This window comes from Pogoniulus pusillus, chromosome 25 (genome assembly GCF_015220805.1).
Source record: "Pogoniulus pusillus isolate bPogPus1 chromosome 25, bPogPus1.pri, whole genome shotgun sequence".
In the NCBI taxonomy this organism is placed as follows: domain Eukaryota; kingdom Metazoa; phylum Chordata; class Aves; order Piciformes; family Lybiidae; genus Pogoniulus; species Pogoniulus pusillus.
In genome coordinates this window covers 9,925,739-9,950,803 of record NC_087288.1, presented here as the reverse complement: position 1 = coordinate 9,950,803, position 25,065 = coordinate 9,925,739, and the positions used below count along the sequence as shown (strand labels likewise).

At 52.0% G+C, this 25,065-nt stretch overlaps 2 protein-coding genes across 3 annotated transcripts in view; both read left to right on the top strand.

Annotated features, from left to right (window-relative positions):
- The window catches only part of LOC135186408 (hydrocephalus-inducing protein homolog), a 64,923-nt gene extending 57,265 nt beyond the window's left edge, over nt 1–7,658 (top strand). The window contains exons 58-63 of the mRNA XM_064164052.1: nt 103–363; nt 988–1,130; nt 1,843–2,061; nt 3,381–3,521; nt 5,964–6,139; nt 7,103–7,658. Of these exons, the coding sequence (XP_064020122.1) occupies nt 103–363; nt 988–1,130; nt 1,843–2,061; nt 3,381–3,521; nt 5,964–6,139; nt 7,103–7,292 (1,130 nt within the window). The 3' untranslated portion in view covers nt 7,293–7,658. The remainder of the gene's footprint in view (nt 1–102; nt 364–987; nt 1,131–1,842; nt 2,062–3,380; nt 3,522–5,963; nt 6,140–7,102) is intronic.
- Nucleotides 7,659–8,437: 779 nt separating this feature from the next.
- Nucleotides 8,438–24,409, top strand: DTD1 (D-aminoacyl-tRNA deacylase 1). Of its 2 annotated transcripts, none has more exons than XM_064164390.1 (6): nt 8,438–8,798; nt 15,476–15,566; nt 16,823–17,058; nt 19,536–19,633; nt 21,949–22,114; nt 23,791–24,409. In XM_064164390.1, the coding sequence occupies exons 1-5, from the start codon at nt 8,741–8,743 to the stop codon at nt 22,102–22,104; spliced, it is 639 nt and encodes a 212-aa protein (XP_064020460.1). In that variant the 5' UTR covers nt 8,438–8,740; the 3' UTR covers nt 22,105–22,114; nt 23,791–24,409. The 2 variants fall into 2 exon arrangements, with proteins under 2 accessions (XP_064020460.1, XP_064020461.1); XM_064164391.1 differs by lacking the exon at nt 8,438–8,798 and adding an exon at nt 11,014–11,116.
- The last annotated feature ends 656 nt before the right edge of the window (nt 24,410–25,065 follow it).

Sequence of the window (25,065 nt, the reverse complement as noted above, 5' to 3'; positions counted from 1 at the left end):
CAAGCTGTGCTGAGAGACAGCTGGGTTCAAGCTCCCATTCCTTTTCTGCCCGTGGCAATGTCTCCTGTGTCTCCCTTGCCCCTGCAGTCCCTGGCTGTGCAGAGAGGCAGCTCCACACCGCTCGCCTGCTTCTGCGTCGTGGGGAGGCAGCAGAGTTCCAGGTGGTTTTCCAGCCGCGTCTGGCCCAGCGCCTGGAGGGGAAGATCTTCGTGTCGGTGGTGGACAACCCCCATGAGGAGACCACCATCAGGCTGGTGGGGGAAGGCCACGACGAGGACTTCACCCTGGACAACATCCAGGGATTGGTGGCAGATGGGGAGGAGCACGACCTCCCTGAGAGCAGCCTGGAGGACATCACTGAGAGTAAGAGAAGAGGCTGCCAAGGTGGAGCAAGGAATGGGAACCTCCATGGTTGGGCTCAGCTGGTACCAACGCAGGGCTGGCCCAGATTTAGCAGGCAGCTTCTGCCACCCTTTGTAGCCTGCAGAGTAGCCTTTCTTGGCAGCACCAGGAAAGGGGCCCTGTGGAGGGAGAAGTTTGCAGGCCATCAGGGAGGGCTCAAAGAGAGCAGCTTTGAATTGAGGACCTCCAAAAGGAGGTCTGCAGCCCATGGGGTGCTGTAAAGAGCACATCCGATTGTTTGTGTCCTCTCTGGGTGAGCTGCCTGGTGGATAAGGACTTGGCTGGATGGTCACATCCAGAGGGTAGTGATCAAGAGCTCAGTGCCCAGATGGAGACTGATGACAAATGGTGTTCCTTAGGGGTCTGTGCTGGGCCCAGCAGAGGACTTGAGGATGCTGGTGGGTGCCAAGCTGGACATGAGCTGGCACCATCAGCAACCAGCCCAGGTGCAGCCGTATCCTGGGCTGCAGATGCCAGAGGAAGGAAGGCTTGGTGGAGGCAGAGCTGGCCCCTGTGTGTCTGTGGTGTCACGGGGGCAGATGGATCTTCCTGCACGCTGAGACCTCTCACTCTCCTTGCTAACAGTTGCCCAGTGGGACCACATCCAGTTTGGGGACTGTCTCCTTGGCACCCCATACACCATCACCTTCACTATCACCAACCGCAGCAAGACGCAGGCTCTGCGCTTCCAGTGGCTGTCTGAGGCCCCCTTTCACTTCTCCCCCCAGGTAAGCATGGGTGTCTCTACCTTTCCCTGATGCTCAAACCCTGCCTGGCAGCTTCCTGGGAGCAAGTAGGAAGCCAGCATGGCACAGTGAGAGCCCTTTCAGTGCCACCGAGGAAATGCCATCCCTGGCTTGGCTGGGCCAAAAGAGGCTCCATGTCATAGAAGGTGGCACCTTCTGGTGGTGGTGTTCTCTAGCAAAGCCCAGATCAGTCCTCAGTGAGATGCAGTTTGGCACAATCCCAGCATGCTGGGGGTTGGAAGGGATCTCTGAGGATCTTCCAGTCTAGTGCTCCAGCAGGGTCACCTCCAGCTGCTTGCCCAGGATCCCTGTGGCCAGGGGGTCTGAAATCTCTCCAGAGAGGAAGAATCCACAACCTCCCTGGGCAGCCTGACCCAGACCTCTGGCACCCTCACACCAAAGGAGTTTGTCCTCCTGGCCAGATGGAACCTCCTGGCTTCCAGTTTGTGCCCCTTGCCCTGTCCCTGGGCCCCACTGAGAAGAGTCTGGCCCCATTCTCTTGTGCCCCCACCTTTAGCTCTTGAGAAGCTTGGAGAGATCCCCTCTGGGGTTGCTCTTGTCCAGGCTCAACAGCCCCATGGCTCTCACCTCTCCTCACAGACAGAGAGGCTCCTGGCACAACTCCCCACACCAACAGCCTGGCCTGGCCTTGCCAGTGATGCCAGTTTGGTCTTGGCTCTCTGCTTCTCTCCAGGTTGGACACCTCCATGCCGGCTGTGCCAAGGACATCGGGGTGACCTTGCAGTCAGAAGTCGAGGTCACCTTCAGAAGACACCCCGTGAAGTGCCTGGTGTCTAGGATCTCCTTCCAGCTGCCCCCAGAGGAGATCCTTGACTGGGATGACTGCCTTGGCAGAGTGAAGTGGGTGGACAGCACCAAGGCCCCAGGTGCCAGATGGCCTGTCAAGAAGCAGGTGAGAAGCACAGCAGCAAAAGCTCCTTCAGCTTTCATGAGAAGAGCCGCTGATGGCGGCAGATCCCCAGCATTGCTGTCCAAGCAGCTCCTCCCTTTCCTGATAGGGAGTTCATCCCTGAGGGGAGCCAGCAGGGTTTTGAATATGCTTGCACAGCATGGTGGGGTTGGAGGAGACCTCTGGAGGTCATCCAGTCTGACCTCCCTGCTAGAGCAGGGCCCCCACAGCAGTATGGCCGGGGGGACTGGGATCTCTCCAGACAAGGAGACTACACAGCCTCTCTGGGCAGCCTGCTCCACACCTCCAGTACCCTCACATCAAAGAAATTTCTCCTCCTGCTCAGATGGAACCTCCTGGGTTCTTGTTTGTGGCCCTTGCCCCTGTGCTGTCCCTAGGCACCACTGAGGAGAGTCTGGCCTCATCTTCTTGCCCCTCCCCTGCCTTTGAGGGCTTGGTCAGCACTGAGCAGATGCCCATTCCCTGGAGGTCAGCTCTGTTTCTGATTCAGTGCCTTTGCACCCCGAAGGAGTTTAACTCCCCGCTTCTTGATTTGGGGGTGCAGAGCAGCAGCAGCACTGCTGCCTGTGCTGAGGAGCTCCCTGGCACCTCGGGGCTGAGCTCCCAGCATTGTCTGCACCCAGCAGAGCAGTAAAGCTGGCCAAGGGGCTGGAAAGCAGGGCTGAGGGTTGGACTCGATGGGCATCCAGGTCTTCGCCAACCCAAACAGCCTCTGCTGTTGGCTGTGGGCATCTCAGCAGAGATCCTGCTGTGACTTTCCTTGTCCAACACACTCGTGTCAGGTGATGGCTCTGCCCCAGCTGCTGAACCATTGGAGGACCTGGAACCCAAATCTTTTTGCCCAGCAGAGGCAGAGCAGTCAGAGCCTTTCCACAGGAGTTCACTCCTATCCCTAAATGCCCCTTCCCAGCCCCCAGCAGTGTGGCTCTTGCCCCACAGGAGCCATCTCGCTGGGAAGTCCTTTCTCCTGAGACAGGAAGGAAGAGGGTTTCTGGAGCTTTTCCTTCTTGGCCTTCTCCACTCACAGAGCTCCAGCAGGGGCCAGGAAAAGCAAGGGCAGGCGCTCTGCAGGCACTGGTGCCCGGTGGCAGTGCCCATGGGTGCGTCTGCGGAGCTGGTGCTGCTGGCTTTGGTCAGCAGATGCCACCCAGCCTACAGCAGAAGAGTCACCTGCTGCCATCTTGACAGGGCACTGCATGGGAATGGCCTTCCTGGCCCTGTGTGTGGCTGCTGCTGGAGGCTCCCTGCTCAGCCTGGCTCTCGGGGCTCTGCTCAGTGACTCTTCTCTCCTCTCTCTGCAGGTGCTGGAGCCAGAGGCAGAGCCTGCACACAGCGTCCTGGAGGGTAGCAGCCGCGAGGTGCAGCTTCTGCTCAGCGCTGCTGTCCGCTGCCCTGAGCTCCAGCTGGCCACAGAGGGACCTGAGAACTCTTCCTCCCAAGAGGTACTCATCTGGAATTTGCTGAGTTGTGTTCTCTCAGCTCTGCTTTCCAGTGCCCTCCAGCTTTGTCCTGCTGGGATTCCACAGGGGCTGCTCTTTTCTCTCTTGCCTTGTTTCTCAAGTGCCCGCAGCATCATTTCTAAGGCAGGCTTCATCTGGCTACTTCTTGTCCTTCCTGGGGCTAAGGGGGAACCACCACGGAGTTAGTTTTCACTTCCACACAACCCAGATAGCCCTGGCCTGCTGTGGGCTCCTTGTTTGATAGCTCTCAGCTCAGAAGTGTTTTTTGATCACTTCCCTGTGGTGTTGCCTTGAGCCAGCAGAGTTCTCTCCAGAGCAGACTTTGCAAAGGGTCTCTCCCTGGCTGCTTTTTACCCTTTGATGCTTTTAGAACTGGGTTGCACTTCAGCTGCTTTTAATCACTCCAAACATCACCTGAGAAACCTTCTGCTGTCTGTGCAGGTGCTGATAGCCTCAGGGGCATACAAAATCCAGCAGCATTGTTCAGTGAGTTCAGTTTCCATTTCCCCAGGGCAAGAGAGACAGGGACTGACTGCTGCAGCCAGCAGTGCTCACAGCCTCTCGGCATGGATGTCAGTCCTTACTCAGGGCTGTGTAAAAATGAATAGCAAGCTCCAAATGTAGGTTGTGAGTCAGAATTTCCAGGGAGGAGGCTCTAATGGTTCCCAGGGCATTCAAAGCTGCTTATGCTGAGGGCTCAGAGTTGTGCTGGGTTGCGGTGGGCACCTTTAGGGTGGCAGAGAACTGCTGAGCTGTCACACTTCAGTGCTGCAGGCTGGAACAGATGAGCTGCTTTAGTGCCTGCTGCCACAGTGATCTCTGCTGGGTACCTCCTGCCTTCAGTGCTGTTGGGTGCAGGTGGAAGTCGTTGACAGAGCAGGGATCTCTCTCAAGTGGCTAATTTGGGATGGCTCTGAACTTCAGATTTGGAGCTGGACTACCAGAACAGAAGAATTCCTCAGAGGTTAGGTTTGAAGAGAATTTCAGTAACTGCTGTTACTCAGCAGAGAGATGGTTTCCTGTCTCCAGAACACATTAGGTCTCTGTGCAGCTCTCTCCTTTGCCAAACAGAGGTTTCTGTGACTTGTCTATTTTAGGTTTTTTCCAAGATGTACAAAGTAAAAGGATTTTGGTGTTGTTTGTTGTGACTGAAGGAGGCTACAGGAGAGCTGGGAAAGGGACTGTTTGCAAGGGCTTGTAGCACCAGGGCAGGAGGCAATGCTTTGAAGCTGGAGCAGGGTAGATTTGGATTGGACATTACCAAGAAGTTCTTTACTAAGAGCGTGGTGGAAATCTGGGACAGGTGCTGGAGGCCCCATCCCTGGAGGTGTTTAGGGTCAGGCTTGATGGGGCTCTGAACAATTTGATCTGCTTGAGGATGTCCCTGCTCACTGCTGCAGGGTAGGGCTAGGTGACCTTTAAGGGTCCCTTCCAACCCAAACCATTCCATGAATCTGTTCTGTGACTCTGCTGGAGAGCCCAGCAGAGATCTATGAGGACAATGAAGAGACTCAAACATCTCTGCCTTTAAGAGAGACTGAGAGCCTTGGGCCTGTTTAGTCTGGAGAAGAGAAGGCTGTGAGAGGACCTTATCAGTGTGTATAAATACCCAAGGGGTGGGTGTCAGAAAGAAGGTGCCAGGTGACAGGACAAGGAACCACAGTTACAAGCTGGAGCATAGGAAGTCCATCCTCAGCATGAGGGGATACTTCTTTTGGTATGAGGGTGCTGAAGCCCTGAAGCAGGCTGCCCAGGGAGGTTGTGGAGTCTCTTTCTCTGGAGACTTTTCAAATCCACCTGGATGTGTTCCTGGGTGATGCTGTTCTGGCAGGGGCTTGCACTGGATGAACTCCAGAGGTCCCTTGCAACCTCTAACACTCTGCAATTCTGTGATCCCTCACAAGCTTTTGGCCTAGCTGGGTGTCAAATTCGACCTTCTCTTCAGCTGCCTTTTTCTTAGGAGCTCCTTTCCCCTCCTGGCCTGCTCTGCCAGTTGCCCAGTGGCAGTCCCAGGCAGTGCTGAGGGACCTCTGAGACACAGTCACAGGTTCTCGGCTTTCCAGCTCAGCCTTCTGCTCGGTGACAACTTCACAAAGTGTTTGCTCTGGGCTGCCCTTTGGCACTTGCTTCAGAGCTGTCCCTATGTGCTGGCAGAAGCTCTTCAGGAGTGTGAGTGAGAGTGAACTAAATTTTGGAATACAAAGTTTCCAGGGAATTCTTTGACCTTTTTGAGGCCAGAGCCTGAGGGTAGAATGGGAACAGTGTCCTTTAATCACCTGGAGATGTTTTCTGCTGCAGCACTTAATAGGAGACAGGCTGATGGGTTCTGTTAAGAAAAGGCTGAGAGGTGTGCTTCGGTTCTCCAATCTGGCCCTAACTCCCAAGCTGTCCTGTATTTTAATATGCCTTTCTTTACCTTCCCAGGTCTCTTCGGGGCAAGCTCAAGGCAGTGCCCGCTTGGTGGCAGGGAGTGCACAGCTGGGCCAGGTTCCAGGCTGCAGCCTTCCTCCTGGCCAGCTCTCTTCTCAGGGCCGAGGCACAGGGACTGCATCTGGTAGCTCAGTGCCGCCTGCTCAGCCTGGACAGACATCCTACTCAAAGTAATTTTAAAGTGGGGTCTTACCAGAGTGGAGCAGAGGGGCAGAATCCTCTCCCTCGACCTGCAGCCCAGAGGATTACCAGCTCACACTGAGCTTTTTCTCACCCAGCACCCCCAAGTCCTCCTCCTCAGCACTGCTTTCTACCCACTCTCTGTCCAGCCTGTATTTGTGTTGGAATTCCCCTGACCCAGGTTCAAGGCCTTACCTGCAGCCTTGCTGAACTTCATGAGGTTGGCTTAGGCCCACTTCTGTAGCCTGTCCAAGTCCCTCTGGATGGATCCCTTCCCTCCAGCCTCTCAGCCACAGCACGCAGCTGGGTGGCATTGGCGAATTCGCTGAGGGTGCCTCAAGGTCCCAGCCCATGTCACTGGCAGAGATGTTAGACAGCACTGGGCCCAGCACTGGCCCCTGAGGAGCACCACTTGTCCCTGGTCTCCACTTCCACATGGAGCTAGTGACTGATGCTCTTTGAGTGCAACCTTCAAGCCCATTCCTTACCCACCAACAAGTCTAACATCCATCCTGAGCTACCAAAGCATTAGTGAGTCTCTGTCCCCCAGAGTTGGGGAGGCACAGCCTGGAGTGCTGCAGTGAGTTTCTGCATGCTGCCCCTGACTCCTGCTGCTGTCTCACAGGGATGGGTTTTGCTGTTTCTGAGCAGTGCAGGGGACAGTAGCTGGTATCTCACAGAAGCAGTGAGGTTGGGAAAGACCTTTGAGATCATCTGGTCCAACTGCACTACAGACTCAGTCCACTGTAACTCCCTGGGAGGGTGTTGGGTGCCTTGAAATCTGATTTGGGCTTTGAATTAGAATGTTCAGTGGCTGCACTCTGAAATATGGAAGGTGTCCAGAGGCAGGAGATGTTTGTGTGGACCTGCAGATGGGCAGGAGACAGAAGAAGGGGCTGCTGCTCTCTTGGTAGCTTGGTGGCTAGCTCAGGTGTCCTTTTGTTCTCTTGCAGTGCCAGGGGTGGCTCCGCTGAGGGCAACACTTCCTCTAAGCAGGCCTCAGTGTCTGTTTCCCTGTCTGCTGCTGTCCTCCTTGTTACTTCACGCAACGCTGGAGCTGATGTGTCCCAGGTGCCAGGCTCTAGCTCATCCTCTATAGCTCTGCCACAGGTAGCAGGCAGCCAGCAAGCAGCTGCACAGTGACCAGAGCCTGCACCCCCTCGGCAGCAGCAGCAGAGCTACACACAAATCTTCTGCCATAGGAGCCAGGACTGCCTCTTCTTTGTCTTTTATTAAAAGCAACTGGCTGAATTTCTTCCTTTAAGCCCTTCTACTTTCTTTTCCTCAGCTTACTAAGAATCCATCCTGGTGACCAAGTTCAATTTGCACTGACTTTTTAGGGGGCTGGTTGGTTTGGTTTTCGATGTTGCAGAGCCAGAGATCTCTTTGGGACATTTGATCCCTTTGCCAATGCCTAACCATTGGCAGAAGATGATTTCTGTCTGCTAAAATTGGCTGTTCTATGAGAACAACCTGTTGTGGCATTTGTGTTCTGCCCACAGGGCATGGGACTGCCACCGTGGCTGTTTGCTAGAGCTGTGCTGATCACGGGCATGTATTTAACACAAGGTTTCAAAGGAGTTGACTTTTTGAAGCAGGAGCTGACAACCAGATTTAGGGGTTTGTCCAGTTGCATGGCAGTTGTGATGTCTCTTCCCCATGCAAAGGGAGCAGGGCTTCTGCATACCATGGTCATACTCGCAAGCTAAAGGTCTGTCTATGCATTTACAAACTGCTTGGAGTTTAGGTTGGGTTCCTTCTTGCGCTGCTCCCACATATCTCCTGCTCTTAGGTGCCCTCTCTAGGACTAGGTGGCTAGGAAGTGTTTTATGGGGATAACAGCAAATGATGCTTCTTAAAACTGCACTTCAGAGGCTGCTAAACATCTAATGGGAGCATGCAGCAGAGGAGCACCTTGCAGTTCATCATGAGAAGCAGGGAGTTTAGTCTTTGCAAGTGGCTTTGTACAAAGAGCACCAGCACTGTCTCTCCGGTTACAGTAAGGCCGGAGAAATTGATGGCGTTTGGGAGTGGAACACAGAGCATGAGGAACTGCTTCGGGCCACTGAGATCACTTTGCTGAGCAAACCTTCAGGGCTTCCTTTCCTTTCTCCTGCCTCTCGCCCCGGCCTCGTGGCGGCGGCCGCTTTCCCGCGCTCGCCTCGGCCGCGCTAATTGGAGCCACCTGCTCAGCCCCGGGGCGGAGTGACGGCGCCGAAGGGCAGCGCCCCAGAGCCTGCTGTGCCCAGCGCTGTGCTGCTGCCGCAGCCCTGGCCGCCGGCCGGACCAAGCCGTCCTAGGTGGCGGCTGGCTGAGGCCTGGGCTCGCAGCAGAGCAAACCGGTGCTGCCCTGCGCCTTCGGTGCGGCTTCGGCCACTCTGCTGGGGGACCGAGCGGGAGCCCACGTGCGGGGCTGGCAGGGTGGCGAGGAGGCCACGGCCCCCGGCAGCACGGGAGACCCACCGCAGCCCTGCCCTCAGCTGCTTTGTCTCCTGCGTGTGCCCGGACAGAGGCTCTGCTCTCCGCCGAGGGACACAAAATCAGCTCGGGAAAGGCAGGTTTGAAGGGCAGGACGCGCTCAGCGCCGGGCCATGGCTGCCGCCCTGCCGCTGCCCCTGGCACTCCTGCCCCGGGCGCTGTTGCTGCCAGGTGAGTGCCCGCGGGGACTGTGTGGGACGGGAGGGGAGAAGAGCAGGGCTGCGGCGTGCATCGAGCCCGGCCTGGGCCGAGCCGTGGGCTGAGAAGCGCCCAGGCAGGGGGCGAAGCCCGCGGTCGTCATAGCCCCCCGGGTGCTGCATGCGGCCCTCCGCCCTCGGCCTCAGCTGCTTGGCCCTTCCCGGCCCGCAGCCATTCTGGGCCGGCGGCGTTGTGGGTGCCAAGCAGATGGTGGTGTCGATGGGGAAGAGCTGTTTTTCAGCTCTGGAAAGAGTCAGGACGGGTTGTGCTGCACCGGGGGTCTGGATTGTGCAGCCGGTGGAAAGGCTGCAGAGCACCAGGGGCTGTGTTGTTGAGGCTACCGAGGTAAAGTTCTGTGCCTTCATTTCTGCATTTCAGACTCATTTCCTTATGTGTCCAGTTACAGTATTGAGAAGCAGAACATTGCTTTCACCTTGCTAATGAGTGTGACCTCACTCAGCAGTCCCTCAGTCTGGGCTTCATGATTTTCGAGGGGTTCATTTTGCTTTCTTGTCCAAGCTGTCCCGAGTCCTGGTAGCTAATTCGCCACACCTGGCCATGATGTGTATCAGCAGGTGACAAAAGAAGGCTGTAGCTATTCGTGCAATTACTGATGTATTGATGTGGTTCTGCATACATCTGTGCTAGTTTGAGCCGAGCTGGCATATTTTGGTGAGAAGAATTAGATTCTAGGCTGTGAAAAGGAAACAATGGTGATGGCTACTGCACTCATAGGCTTGCTGAGATGTCTAAGAACAAGAGCACAGACATAGATAACAGAGTCTTTGCCTTTGGGACTGCAGTTCTCTCTAACCTAACCTGCCGTCTGTGTGACTAATCCTCCTGCTTCTAACCCCCCTCACCGACCCTCCAAACTACCTTGAAGGGTAAGGTAGAGGGGTGGGGAGAAGAAGGTGGAAGGGTGGTTGGGAGCCCCTCTTGGGGACTCTGGTTTCTGGGAGGGCTGTTGTGTTTCTGTATTGCTTTTTGACTTGTGGAAGTGTGCAGGCTGTAGGAGATGTTTTGTCTTTTCCTTGGGTAAATATTAATTATGTTGGGAAGCTTTAGTAAACTCTTGATATCTTCAGCTCCAGTGTGTTGAAGATGCCTTTCCTAGGTTTTTGAAGTGGGTCAGTTGGAACTTGAAGTGTTAGACAGAAAGAAGCTATTTGATACTGTCCAATTGGAAAGGAGCTCTGTCTAGCGCATACAGACAGACATACAGGCGTCGATGGGAGCTCCCTGGGAATACCTTGGGCTGACCACTGAGTGTTGTGGGATAAGCAGAAATGGTCGCGGAGGGAGGGGTGGATGCTTTTGTTGTGGTTTGCACAGTGGCTCATGATGTGACTTGTCCTTGGCCAAGTGAAGAGACCCCTAGCAAAGCAGATCAGGTGAAAGGAGGCAGGGGGTTACCGTTCCCTCCTCCTGGGTGTGCTAGAAGCTCTGTGAGACAGTGACCTTGCCAGTGGTCATTTTGTGTGAGTGTGGGACATTGGATTCCCTCTGGGGTGTGCCTCTCCCAAGCTTCTATGGACCTGTTCTTCCTTGTCTTAAGATGGTCAGCAGTTGAGTGCATTACTGAAAGAAGTGTCACCAGCTGTTTGTGCTTAGAAGGAAAATGCGTTAACTGTGTGGATTTGGTACTTGTGATTGTTGTGCAGGTAAAATCGAGCAGAGAAATGTACCTCTTCCAGCTTAGTCAGATGTGGTCAGTGCTCTCCTTAAGCAGTACAAACTTGTCCGGCTGTGGCCATGGGATCAGCCCAGAGGGTAACATGCTCAGTGTGCCCTGTCTAGTGCAGGCTGTACACTAAGCTGGCAGGTTTATGTTATCTGAAGCCTGCTTGATCAGATTTAGCCAAAGCAGGACTGTCTGATCTTCACCAGCTCCTTCTTTCGGCTCTTCGGCAGCCAGCTTGGTGTATCTTTATTAGCACAGACACTGCTGGCTGGGAGTGACTTTGGTTCAGATACTACTAAATCAACCTGCCTTCCTGTTCCACGGCCAGCTGGGCGATTTTACCACAGCCACACACGCAATACCATGCGGTCTCTACCATAGACGCTGCCGTACACGCTGCCCCGCAGCACTCCGTATCACACACGCTCCGCGCCTGCTGTAGCTATTTGACCTCCCGGCCGCCAGGCGGCTCTGTAATGGGCGCGGCCCGGCGGGGAGCGGCACTCCCGTTGCCTAGCAGCGGCAGCTTCCGGCGCCAGGCCTGCGCTGCACGGCCCCGCCGCCATGAAGGCTGTCGTCCAACGGGTGGCACAGGCCAGTGTCTCAGGTCGGTGCGCCGCCACCAGGAGCGTCACCGGCGTAGGGGAGGCTGGGGTGAGCGGGGAGGCGGGGGAGCACCACGTTCCGCCCGCCTCTGCCTTCCCCTTCATCCCTTGGGCCGAGCCTGCTTTGCTTGGCGGCGGAGCGTGGGAGCGCGCGTTGTGTGCTTGCCGCGGCTGGCGTGTGTGGGCAGTGGGGCTCTCCGCGGCTCGTCCTGCCCTCTGCGGGTTTGGCGTGGGCCGGCTCACTTGGTTCTGCTGCCTGTGTGTGCTCTGCAGGACGGGCCCAGGCACCTTCCGTGCGTCGCGTTGCTTACACGGCTGGCAGGTTTGTGTTGCCTGTGGTTAGAGCTGCCTTCATGCATGAAGTACGTGCGGTGCAAGTGCTGGCCGTGCAGTTGCAAATTGCCTCCTTGTGTGGACTCACAGCAAACTGCTGGCTAAGCTGTCAGCCCATGGCTTGGATGGCAACACTCTGTGCTGGGTTAGGAACTGGCTGGAGGGCCGAGCCCAGAGAGTGGTGGTGAATGGTGCCACATCCAGCTGGCGGCCAGTCACTAGCGGTGTCCCTCAGGGATCTGTGCTGGGCCCCATCCTCTTTAACATCTTCGTTGATGATCTGGTTGAGGGCATCGAGTCAGTCATCAGCAAGTTTGCAGATGACACCAAGCTGGGGGCAGATGTGACTGAGTTGGAAGGCAGAAGGGCTCTGCAGCGGGACCTTGACCGCCTGGACAGATGGGCAGAGGCCAATGGGATGGGGTTCAATAGCTCCAAGTGCAGGGTGCTGCACTTTGGCCACAACAACCCCATGGAGAGATACAGGCTGGGGTCAGAGTGGCTGGAGAGCAGCCAAACAGAGAGGGATCTGGGGGTGCTGATTGATACCTGCCTGAACATGAGCCAGCAGTGTGCCCAGGTGGCCAAGAGAGCCAGTTGCATCCTGGCCTGCATCAGGAATGGTGTGGTCAGCAGGAGCAGGGAGGTCATTCTGCCCCTGTACTCTGCACTGGTTAGACCACACCTTGAGTATTGTGTTCAGTTCTGGGCCCCCCAGTTTAGGAGGGACATTGAAATGCTTGAGCATGTCCAGAGAAGGGCGACGAGGCTGGTGAGAGGCCTTGAGCACAGCCCTACGAGGAGAGGCTGAGGGAGCTGGGATTGGTTAGCCTGGAGAAGAGGAGGCTCAGGGGTGACCTTATTGCTGTATACAACTACCTGAGGGGTGGTTGTGGCCAAGGGGAGGTTGCTCTCTTCTCTCAGGTGACCAGCACCAGAACGAGAGGACACAGCCTCAAGCTGTGCCAGGGGAGATTTAGGCTCGAGGTGAGGAGAAAGTTCTTCACTGAGAGAGTCATTGGACACTGGAATGGGCTGCCCGGGGAGGTGGTGGAGTCACCGTCCCTGGAGCTGTTCAAGGCAGGATTGGACGTGGCACTTGGTGCCATGGTCTGGCCTTGAGCTCTGTGGTAAAGGGTTGGACTTGATGATCTGTGAGGTCTCTTCCAACCCTGTTGATACTGTGATACTGTGTGATAACTGCAGCCATCTCCTTGCTGGGGTTGGCAGGGGTGACCTGATTGCAGCCGTGCTTTGCTTTATGTTTTGGATCATAGAGCTTGTGTGCCTTGGGCACCGTAATCAGACTTGCCTCCTTGCATTGCCTGCATGTGTTGGCACTACAGTCACAGATACGCCCTCGTGCTGTTTGTCCATGTTGGCAGTGCTGCCCTGGTTTTCATGCCCAGTGTTTTGTATGTGTTGTCCCTAGAGCAGGAGTTGCCTGCCTGCAGGACTTGAATATGCTGGCACACTAAGTACAGCTAACCTCCTTGCACTGTTGCTTGTGTTACAATTGTAGAACCATTTTGGTTGGAAAAGACCTCTAAGATGATTGAGTCCAATGATCAACCCAACACCATCATGGCCATTAAACCATCTTCCAAAGTGCCATGTCTACATGTTTTTTAAATGCCTCCAGGAGTGGTGACTCCACCACCTCCCTGGGCAACTTGTTCAAATGATGGAACTGTCCCTCTGTGAAAAAATTCCATATGACATCCATCCTAAACCAACCTTCGCTGGCACAACCTGAGGCCATTTCCTCTCATCCTGTCACTTGTTACCTGGGAGAGGAGACCAGTCCCCACCTGGCTCAAACCTCCTTTCAGAAAGCTGTAGAGAGAGAGATCTCCCCTCAGCCTCCCTTTCTCCAGGCTAAACTCCAGTTCCCCTAGCTGCTTCTTGCAAGATCTGCTCTTCAGACCTATCACACCAGCTTTGTTGCTCATCTCTGGACCTGCTACAGCAGCTCAGTGTCATTCTTGGGGTGAGAACCCCAAAACTGAATCCAGTCCTCAAGGTGTGGCCTTACCAGTGCTGAGTACAGGGATGGTCAGGCTAGTCACACTCTTCCTGATTCAGGCTGGGATGCTGGTGGCTTTCTTGGCCACCTAGGCACACAGTGTCTCATCTTCAGCCACTTGTTGATCAGGTCTTCTCTCTGCTGGGCAATTTCCAGCAACTCTTCCCTAAGCCTGGAGCCTGTATAGGGTTGTTGTGACCCAAGTGCAGGACCTGGCACTTGGCCAGGCATGAACAAGTTGCTGTTGCATGTTGCTTGTGTGTGTCAGTGGAGCAGTCTTAGTTGCCTCCTCGTGTGGCTTGCGTTGGAAGAGCATGACTGTGTTTAAGGAAGGAACATGGTTTTGTGCACATGAGACAAGAGTGGCCAGACCCATTGGCACTGGGATTATGGCTGATTTGTTGCCACATTTCTGGCCAGGATAATGATTGGACTTTGTGATCCTGGAGGTGTTTTCCAACCTCGATGATTCTATGAATCTTAACCACCCATTGTTTCTGGCTGTTAAGAGTTTGACACAAACAGGGTAGAGTGGCTGAGACACCAGCGAGACTCAGGCTGGAGAGCTGGGCAGGGAGAAATTGAATGAGGTTCAACAAGGGCAAGTGTAGAGGCTTGTATCTGGGAAAGAACAACCCCATGGACCACCACAGCTTGAGGACTGACCTGTTGGAGAGCACTGAAAGGGAAAAAGACCTGGTGGATGGGAGGTTGACCACGAGCCAGTAGTGTGTTCTTGTGGCCAAGAAGGCCAGTCTCATTCTGGGGTGGATTAGAAGGGCTGTGGTTAGTAGGTCAGGAGAGGTTGTCCTCCTTAACTCAGTCCTGGTGAGACCACAGCTGGAGTATTGTGTCCAGTTCTGGCCCCTCAGTTCAAGAAGAGCTTCAGGAAACTGCTTGAGAGAGTCCAGCACAGAGCTACAGAAATGATGGAGGGGAACATCTTAGGAGGAGAGGCTGAGGCAGCTGGGGCTCTCTGGCTTGGAGAGGAGGAGCTTGAGAGGTGACCTCATTAATGAAAGGGTGAGTGCCAAGAGGATGGAGCCAGGCTCTGCTTGGTGATGCCCAGTGACAGGACTAGGGGCAGTGGATGGAAGCTGAGGCACAGGAGGAAGTTTCATGGAAACATGAGGAGGAACTGTTTCCCTGTGAGGGTGACAGAACGCTGGCCTAGGCTGCCCAGGGGGGTTATGAAGTCTCCTTCTCTGGAGATGCTCAAGACCTGCCTGGATGTGTTCCTGCTGATCTGGTAGAGGTGATGCTGCTCTGCAGGGGGGCTGGACTGGATGAGCTTTCAAGGTCCCTTCCTGCCTGCAGCTTTCTGTGATTCTCTAAGTGGGCAGTGTGGCAGAGACACCCACAGGCAGCAGCACCTGGAAACTGCACTTCCTGCAGTTCATCTGCTTTGCATCCCACACAATGGAACTGCAGAGTCAGATGCCAGTTGGGAAAGCACTGCTCCACAACTACTGTACTTGGAGAGATGAGCCCATACGTGCTCACACTCGGAGGAGGCAAATCTCCCCATGGGTACCCAGGCTCTGTGCATATGCACTCACCAAGATGGGGTGTGCACTCCTTAGTGGAGTGCCAGTTCTAGAGGGAGAAGATCTGACTGCCAGACTGCTTCTGTGTGGAGAATCAATCACAGAATGGTTTGGGTTGGAGGGCACCTCCCAAGGTCATCTAGTCTAACCCCTTCTGCAGTAAGCAGGAGCATCCTCAACTAAGTCAGGTTGCCCTGAGCCCTGTTGAGTCGAGCCTCACCTTGAGCATCTCCAGGGATGGAGAAGACCTCTTTTCGTAGCAGGAGGCACTTTGTAATCTGCCAGATGTTGTGCCAGCTGTGTCCTACCTTCCAGGGCCAGGAAAGATTGAAATAGAATTCCAGAATCATAAAGACCTCTGGGTTTTGTTCGGTGGTTGTTCAGTTGCCAGCTGAAAGCAGACTCAGAAAACATGACAGGGCATTTAGCCTTAATTTTTTTTCCCTCTTCCTTAGTGGGTGGTGAACAAATCAGTTCCATAGGACGAGGCCTCTGTGTGCTGCTGGGCATTTCTTTGGAGGACACACAAAGGGAGCTGGAGCACATGTAAGTCACGTATGTCCTTTTGCCTTGTATGCTTTCATTTGTGAGTTTCTAATGCTGAATCACTGATACCTGTGCAGTAGCCGAAGAAATGGGGCACTTCTGGTGAGAAATTCAGGTTGAACCTCTAAGCTTCTCTTCAGGTCTTACCTTGGGTGCAGGTTTCTCAATTGAGAATTTTCTTTTCATGTTGTACTGAGCAAAACCCGCTGGCATTCACTGTCTTTGACATTTTTTAATGACAAGCAGACTCAGAAAGGAAGGGTGAGCACATTGGATTTTTCTGATCTTGCCTTTTAAAATGCCTTCCTTTTTTACTGTATGTTCAGGCTGGAGAAGAGAAGGGTCCAGGAAGACCTCATAGTGGCCTTCCAGTACCTGAAGGGGACCAACAAGAAAGCTGGGAAGGGACTTTTGACAAGGGCTTATTGTGATAGGATGAGGTGGGATGGATTTAAGCTCAAAATAGGTAGATTTAGATGAGATACTAGGAATAAATTCTTTGCAGTGAGGGTGGTGAGACACTGGAACAGATTGCCCAGGAAGGCTGTGCATGCTTCCTTCTTTAAGGTGTTCATGGCCAGGTTGGACAGGGCATTGAGAAAGCTGGTCTAGTGGGAGGTGTCCCTAACCATGGGAGGGGGTTGGAACCATATGATCTTTAAGGTCCCTTCCAGCCCAAGCCATTCTGTGCATCTATGATAACGATTGTCTGTATGTGTTTAAGGACCCTTTTGGTTATGGCTCTGCCCGATGTGACAAGTGACCTTCTAGTACATGAAGGGGACTTAGAGGAAGGATGGAGAGAGACTATTTACAAAGGGCTGCAGTGATAGGACAAGGATTCAAACTAGAGAAGAGTAGACATATATTGGATGCTAGGAGCAAGTTTTGCAGTGTGAGGGTGGTGGAGCACTGGAACAGGTTGCCCAGGGAAGTGGTTGAGGCCCCATGTCTGGAGATATTCAAGGTCAGGCTTGACCGAGCTCTGAGCAACCTGATCTAGTTGAGGATGTCCCTGCTAACTGCAGAAAGGTTGGACTAGATGACCTTTGGAGGTCCCTTCCAACCCAAACTGTCCTATGATTCTATGGTTGCTGTAGTTTAGGAAGAAAGAGAGAAAGGAATATATTACATGGAGGCATGAATATGCCTCTGCCTTCCCTTTAGCCTCATACCCTGTGGTAGGCATGAAGTTCTACCTGCTGATCCTGCTTGGGCCAATTCAGGAGTTATCTTTTTTCTTTCCCCCCCTGCAGGGTTCGAAAGATCTTGAACTTGCGAGTGTTTGAAGATGAAAGCGGGAAGCACTGGTCCAAAAGCGTGATGGATAAGCAGTATGAAGTACTCTGTGTGAGCCAGTTTACTCTCCAGTGCATCCTGAAGGGAAACAAACCTGACTACCACATGGCAATGCCCACAGAGCAGGCCGAGTGTTTTTACAACAACTTCCTGGAGCAGCTCAGAAAAGCCTACAAACCAGAGCTTATTAAAGGTAAGGGCAAAAGGTTGGTAAGGTCTTTGATGTCACCAGTAGGGATTGTTTGAGGTACTTTTTCCTGATCATTGCTTTCTCCTGTGATTTTTCTGTGTTGCAAAGGAGCAGTCTTCACGTAGCAGTAGAGGAGGGGATGTTAGGATATTTTCACTAGCAGTCAGTGGGGTGGTCACTCCAGTCTTCCTGTCTCTGTGCCATTCCTGGTGTTGCTGTGGAATAGTTTGATACACAAATGTTCCTCTATTCTTATTGCCTGTACAACATGAGCAATAACTCTTGGCAATCTAAACCTAGAGAGGCTGCAGCTATGAGAACAAGCTTTGGAGCCAGGCTCCTTCCAAGGCTGGATGTTTCATGCTTTGTAGCTAGATAAACCCAGGAGAAGTGATTTTTCTGAGGCATAGGTGGTTAGTCAGACTGTCAGGTGTTGCCAGGGTGTGATGGACAGACAGTGCAGCTCCATCTCTCACTTCAGTTTCACATTGTGTTAACTGGTAATGATAACACTGAGAGGTGGAACATGCTACTTGAGAGCAGCATTTGGTTTGTATGCAACAGTTCTCTTTGCCAGAAGGTGTTTGACTTCCCCTCACGTTTGTCCTCTGCCAACCCTGTCACATTAAGATAAAAGACCTCAGTGTGTGCCTGTGTCAGAGCCCAGAACTCTTGCTGGAATTATTTGGCAAAATTAACATTTGTCTCTGTTTCCAGTGCTCCAATAAGAGCTTGCTCTGACACACCTGAAAAAGTTAAAACATTTCAATGGTTTAATTGTTCAGTGACAGGTGCAACAGGCTGGGGATTGCCAGTGACAAAGGCAGGGTGGCCTCAGGATTGACAAATCCTGGGTGACATCTGACACAAACTGTGCTATAGCTCCAGCCATAATGCAGCAGAAGTTCAGCCACCTCCTGAAGATGCAGTTCTCAAGAAAGGTGTCCCCATCTTGGGTTGAGGGCAAAGAGCACTGCTTATCAATGATCCTCATTTCTGCCTTCTCTCCTGGTCTCAACTGCTGCTGCAGCTGGTGGTAGTTCTTGTGCTGGCCCATGCTGCACCCTCCTCTCTGACCCTCCTGCCAGAGCCAGTAGCATGCACACTTCACCATGTCAGAGGCAGCACACCCTGAGATGTTCCTCTCATGGGTTTTGTACCCTAGCCTTCTAGGTGGCATGTAGCATGATTTGGGGAGAGAGATGAGTAACATAGTCGTAGATGTTTAGCACGTACTTGATTTTCATCATTAGCATATTGAGGCATGTCAACTTTAATAATAAAATTGCAGTTAATTAAGCAAAGGTCTTTGTATGGCCACCTTGGCCCTCAGAAGCTGCTTTGAGGTTGGACATTTATGTTATCTGAGTGCTGCTTCATCAGTTGTAGCCAAAGCAGGGCTGCCTGATGTCCACAGGCTTCCTGCTTCAGCTCTTTGGCAGCCAGCTTGGTGAGTCCTCATTAACACAAACACTGCTAATGGGGAATGACCTTGGTCTTGAAGCTGTTAAATAACTTTCCTTCTTGTCCCACGGCCAGTTGGGCAGTTTCACAAGATACCCTTAGTCTTTCTGTGGCCTTTCTGGCCATTTTCAGACATAGCTTTGATTTTCTGTCAAGCATGCCCAGACGACAAGTATCTAGAAACTTTACTGTTATGAGATAGAAAGGGAGAAGTGTGACCATCAGGTGCAGGAAAATGACTGTCCCCCTGTACTCTGCACTGATGAGGCCACCCCTTGAGTCCTGCATTCACTACAAGAAAGGCATTGAGGTGCTGGAGCAGGCCCAGAGAGGGGCAACAAAGCTAGTGATGGGTCTGGAGAACAAGTCTTGAGAGGAACAGCTGAAAGAACTGGGGATGTTTAGCCTGGAGAAAGGGAGGCTGAAGGGAGATCTCATTGCTCTCTACAGCTCCCTGAAAGAAGGTTGGAGCCAGGTGGGTATTGGTCTCTTTTCCCTAGTAACAAGCAGCAGAATGAGAGGAAATGGCCTTAAGTTGCACCAGGGTAGGCTGGACTCCATGACTTTAAAGGTCCCTTTCAACCGAAACAATTCAGTGATTCCACGTTCCCCACAGGGAAGTGCAAACCCTTCTTTCATACCTGGAGCAGGGGAATGTTGGACAAAATCTTGGAGTAGGCTCAGAGCTGTGGCTCCTGGTTTCACACAGATACCTTAAGGCTGCAGATGGGCTCCCGGGTCTGAGAAAGAGAAGTCCTTTCTTGTCTTGCCTTAGTGCTTTCTCGTTGTGAAATTCATTCTTATGCTCTGAGGAGAGTGGGTGCAGGTCTGAGCATTCTGATATGCAGCAAACTCTATCCCTTCATCCAGGTCTTTGATGCTGTAGAGACTGTTTTGTTTCTTAGTAGCTTTCTGCTGTTTGTTGACTGACTGTCTTTTCAGATTGTTTTGGTAGCTTGCATGGTAAAGATTTTGCTGTGTTTTATCCTTCACATCTTGTTTCTCTCCTTTTTCAGATGGCAAGTTTGGTGCCTACATGCAGGTACATATCCAGAATGATGGTCCTGTAACAATAGAACTGGAGTCCCCAGCTGCTACTGTTGACCCTAAACAGGTAAGTGAAGCCAGAAGGTCTGTCTGGATAGGAGGGCTGGATAGGCTGTACCTCCTCTCCAGATCTGTAGTGCTCCTGTTGCAAAGCAATATATGCTTCCTCAGGGATGAGGAGCTTGTTCGTATTGTGCAGTGGCTAGCCTGGGGTGCTTCACTGAAGCAGAACATGCAGAGTTGCATTAGAAACACTGAGGGGTGAAATTCTGATCATCTTGCTGATGGGTAACCTCTGCTGCTGTGTGCTCTTGGCCACATCAGAATGTAGAAGGGAGTGCAAACTTCTTGCAAGCTGTGTGCTTGGCTGGAGGTGTGTTATTTGGAACATGTCCAGAGAAGGGCAGCGAGGCTGGTGGGGGGCCTGGAGCACAGGCCCTGTGGGGAGAGGCTGAGGGAGCTGGGGTTGTTTAGCCTGGAGAAGAGAAGGCTCAGGGGTGACCTCATTGCTGTCTACAACTACCTAAAGGGAGGCTGTAGCCAGGTGGAGGTCAGTCTCTTCAGCCAGGCAACCAGCAACAGAACAAGGGGACACAGTCTCAAGTTGTGCCAGGGAGGTCTAGGCTGGATATTAGGAGGAAGTTCTTCCCAGAGAGAGTGATTGGCATTGGAATGGGCTGCCCAGGGAGGTGGTAGAGTCACCCTGGAGGTGTTCAAGACAAGACTGGATGAGGCACTTAGTGCCATGCTCTAGTTGACTGGCTAGGGCTGGGTGCTAGCTTGGAGGTCTCTTCCAACCTGGTTGATTCTATGATTCTGTGAAAAAGGATCTGACATTTAATTGCACTGTTAAGGCACTCTTTTGGTAAGTCTGATGTACAAGAAATTTAGCTTGAAAGGCACAATAAAGCCACAGGTTAGAAACCGGATGAGAAAGGTGAAAACAAAAAGGTATGGAACGAGAGATCAGTACAGACGTGGTGACTCTATTCTGTGTTCAGTAACAGTGACTACATTTGCTGCCCAGATAGGCCTGATAAGGCCACATCAGGATTATTGTGTCCAGTTCTGGGCTCCCCAGTTCCAGGGAGACAGAGAACTATTGGACAGAGTTCAGTTGAGGGCCATGAAGATGCTGAGTGGACTAGAGCATCTCTCTGACAATGAGAGGTTGAGAGACTTGGGGCTGTTTAGCAGCAGACTGAGCAGTGATCTTACTGATTTTGAAATGGTGAGGGGTAAGAAGGGCTGGGCCCTTTTCAGCAGTGCTCAGTGATAGGACAAGGGAGAGTGAGGACAAACTCAAACACAGCAGATTTCACTTAAATATAAGAAGAAACTTTCCTGTGAGGGTTGGCAGAGCACTGGACCAGGCTGCCCAGAGAGATTGTGGAGTTTCTGGCACTGGAGACTTTGAAGGCCCACCTGAGCATGTTCCTGTGCAGCCTGATCTAAGTGAACATGCTTTAGCAAGGGGATTGGACTAGATGATCTTCAGAAGTCACTTTCAACCCCCTCTATCCTGTGGTTCTGTGATATGTAGTGTCCCCAGATCTTTCTATAGCCTCCTGCTCTGAGAAATGGGGAGAAGATGTAGAAGTAACAGCTATGTGCAACTTGTTATGACTCTTAGTGGCATTGAGAGGTGGCAAGGCAGTGTTAGCAGAGGGCTTTGTCCAGGATGATCTAAAATGGTTATTCTGTATCCTAGGTAATACTGAGGCTCATCTATCTCTTTCTCTGGTCAAAGAATAAAAGAAATTTATTCTGGTGGACCAGATGGTTGAACTTAGGATACATCTGTTGGCAGCAACTTTGAAACTACAAAACTGCTGCTGAAGACCCCAAACCAGAAAAAGAGTTTGAGGGAATCCAGTTTCCCATTTTCCCCTTTTGCTCCTGTTTTATTCCTTTCCACCTTTGCAGATTGTGTTGGAGAGAAAAAGAACCCTGGAAAGCTGAGGGTAGTCCTTAGAATGTGTGCACTTTTCTACTCAGCTGGTCCTCATGTTGGTGCCCCCTCCCTGCAGGTGTTCAGTACCAGGTTGGACAAGGCCTTGAGCAGCCTGCTCTAGTGAAAGGTGTCCCTGCCCATGGTGGGGGGATTGGAACTAAATGATCTTTAAGGTCCCTTCCAATGCAAACCATTCGATGATTGTGTGTTAATATGTGGTGATAATTCACTGTCTTTTCCCAGAGTTCTGAAAATGAAGCCTTGGCTGGTGTGGCATTTTTGTTCTCTTCTGTTCCGTTGTGTGTTGGTGGTGTGAATCTGAGGTGCAAATTCTACACAAATGCTCTCCTTTCCCATCTTTTAGATAAGTCTTCTGAAGTGATTTTATTCCATAAAGTATTTTCTTGCTCTCTTTACTTTGTGAACAGCTGACAAAACTTGAAAAACAGCAACAGAGAAAAGAGAAGACCAGAACCAAGGTACCCTCCGAGTCAAGCAGAGAAAGAAATGCCCCCCGTAACAAGGATGACCCCAGTGCAAGCAGTGGAGCAGAAGGAGATGTGTCTTCAGAAAGAGAGCCTTAGCTCCTCCAAAGTAGGTTTGGTTTTCCCACTCCTCTGTACAGTTGTGGCCTCCTGCTTGGCAGTAGGTAGCCCAGGGTGCTTCCCTGAAGCAGCACATGCGGAGAGTTGCATTAGAAGTGCTGAGGGGTGAAATTCTGATCATCCTGCTGGTGGGTGACCTCTGCTTCTGTCTACACTTGGCCACATCAGAATGTAGAAGGGGATGCAGGCTTCTTGCCAGCTGTGTGCTTGGCTGGAGGTGTGTGACTTAACTTAGAGCCTATAGTGGAGATACATGGTGGTGTTTCTGTCATTACCTAGCAGGCAGGTCACTCTGGAACAGCCCCTGCCATTTGTCATACCCAAGTGACACAAGGTCCCCACCAGTGTACATTTCAGATACTGGAGACAGGCTTTTATTGTGGCTCCTACCCCTCCCTCCTCAGTTTGGTCTGTAAGAGCTCAGTTTGGCTTGGTAACAGTGTTTCAGTGGGCTTCACCATCTCATAAGAACATTTGGCCAGGCACTGAAAGCCAGACTTGCTACTTGAATCCTGTATGAGAACTGGGGTTTTCTTGTTCCCTTTGGGCACCTCCAGGACATGCCTGGACATGAGTGAATGGAGTTGGCCAGGAAGACCAGTGGCATCCTGGCGTGCACTGAGAATAGTGTGGTTAGTGTGTTGAGAGAGGCTCTCCTTCCTGTCTAGTCTGATCTGGTGAGGCTACACCTGGACTATTTTGCCCAATTCTGGGCTCTTCAAGTCAAGAGAGACAGGGAATTGCTGGAGAGAGTCAAAAGGAGGGCCGCAAAGATGCTGAGGGGACTGGAGCATCTGACAAGAAGAGGGTGAGAGACCTGGGGCTCTTTAGGAGAAGAACAGACTGAGAGGGGATCTTCTCAGTGCTGATCAGTATGTAAAGAGTGGAGGTCAAGAGATGGGGCTGGGTTCTTCTTGGTGGCACCCAGTGATAGAAGGGGCAATGGGCAAAAAATAGAATACAGGAGGTTCCACTTGAGCATGAGGAAAAACCTTCCTTTGAGTGTGGCTGCCATGGGAGGTTGTGGTGTCTCCTTCTCTGGAGACTTATACCTGCCTGCTTGTGTGTTCCTGCACAACCTGATTACAGTGGAACAGATGGCCTTCAGAAGTTCTTTCCATCCCCTACCATTCTGTGGCTCTGGAAATATTTTAGAGAGCAGGAACTCGAAGGCCTTCTTCACTTTGGTCAGTCTGACCTTTCCAATGGCATTTGAAATTCCAGGGAACTGAACATTGCTAAAATGTGGCATACTGATGGCCTAGTGTTGGTTTTCATCCTATGACAGTGAGTAGAAGATACTTCAGGAGATCTGAAGCATTCCTACTGTATACCTACTCTACCCACAGTAAGGAAACTGTAGCTGGGGAAGGTCTGTTTACAAGGGCTTGTAGTGTTAGGACAAGAGGGAATAGCTTTAAGCTGGAAGGGGGTAGATTTAGACTGGGCATTAGGATTCACATTCTTTACAGTGAGGGTGGTGAGACACTGGAACAGGTTGCCCAGGGAGGTTGTGGATGCCCTCTCCCTGAAAGTGTTCAAGGTCAAGTTGGACAGGGCCTTGAGCAACCTGGTCTAGTAGGAGTTGGAACTAGATGAGCTTTCAGGTCCTTTCCAACCCAACCAATTCTATGATTCTAATGTTCCTGTTTGTTTGCCTTCCAGAGTTTCTTACACAAAAGCTACACTGGATTCATGAAGAGAGACCCAACAGACATTCACTTCAGACACCACTCTTCAGCAGCTTTGGGAAAGAATGGTAAATGGGAAAACAGAACTAAGATGTTAGAAACCTGTCTCACTCTGTGTCAAAAGAACCAAAGCAAGGTGGTCAGGCTCAGTTGTTGATGTGTAGTACCAGTAGTGAAAGGGACATTTTTGTGTATGTGTTTTCACATGACTGCAGAACAAAGGGTGGCTGTAGGCAGGCTGTAGCAGAACATTCACCATCACTCCATGAGCTCCATTTCAAAGATAAATCAGGGGTTTTCCTTCCAGCTCACACTTGAATTCTGAGAACTGGAATTCTGAGGACAAGCAGGCTTGTGTTTTGCTGCTCCCTCGATGGTGTCCTGTTGCCACAGCACCATTGAGGATCAGTGTATTGTGGGGCATGGTGTCCATCTGCTACGCTAAGAGCACGTAGGCAGTCCAGTCTTTCTGCATGGGTTAAGTTATTCAAAGGGAATGTCACCCCCTAGGCGTTTGTTGTGTGGAACACATCTGTGTTGTGAACTTTTTTAAAACCCAGAAAAGACTTTATTAAACATCTGATGCTAGCTGAGTGCCTGGTGCTGGCTCTGCATTGCCTTTCCGGTCGTCCCATGGTGTGTCTAACAACTGGAGTGACACACAGCAGAAGTTACCAGCTGAGGAGCACCTACTCTGGAGCTGTTCAAGGCAAGATTGGATGTGGCACTTGGTGCCATGGTCTAGCCTTGAGCTCTGTGGTAAAGGGTTGGACTTGATGATCTGTGAGGTCTCTTCCAACCCTGATGATACTGTGATACTCACATAATTCATCCACTTCTCTTTTGGAAGTTTGGAAGTCAGGTTGAGGACCTGCATTCTGATATATCAAAGTCTTTTAGTTACTTTATTGTGGCCAATGAAGTGCCACAGCAGCTGCTCCATGTGCTGTGTCCTGTGCCTGCTGACATCTAGGGCAGATTCATCAAGAGGCAGAGCAGCATTGGGAAGCTGCCTGCGAACAGCAAGGGCTGAGAAGCAGTTGCAGAACTGCTCTCCCATGGGTGGTACAGCCAAGAAAGTTTCTGGGGAGATGAAAGGCTGCAGATGATTACCTCTTTGTGTTCTTTCAGAGGTGGTGGTAGTACCTTTTATACAGGGGATTCTCCAGGTCTGACTTGCACTTATCATAGAATCAACCAGGTTGGAAGAGACCTCAAAGATTATCCAGTGCAACCTATTACCCAACCC

What these genes read in the sequence shown, in the direction of transcription:
- DTD1 (XM_064164390.1), top strand. Translation starts at nt 8,741, where the DNA reads ATGGCTGCCGCCCTGCCGCTGCCCCTGGCACTCCTGCCCCGGGCGCTG. An exon ending in CCGGGCGCTGTTGCTGCCAG is followed by an intron (nt 8,799 to 15,475) that starts GTGAGTGCCCGC and finishes CCTCTTCCTTAG; the next exon opens with TGGGTGGTGAACAAATCAGT. An exon ending in CAAAGGGAGCTGGAGCACAT is followed by an intron (nt 15,567 to 16,822) that starts GTAAGTCACGTA and finishes CCCCCCCTGCAG; the next exon opens with GGTTCGAAAGATCTTGAACT.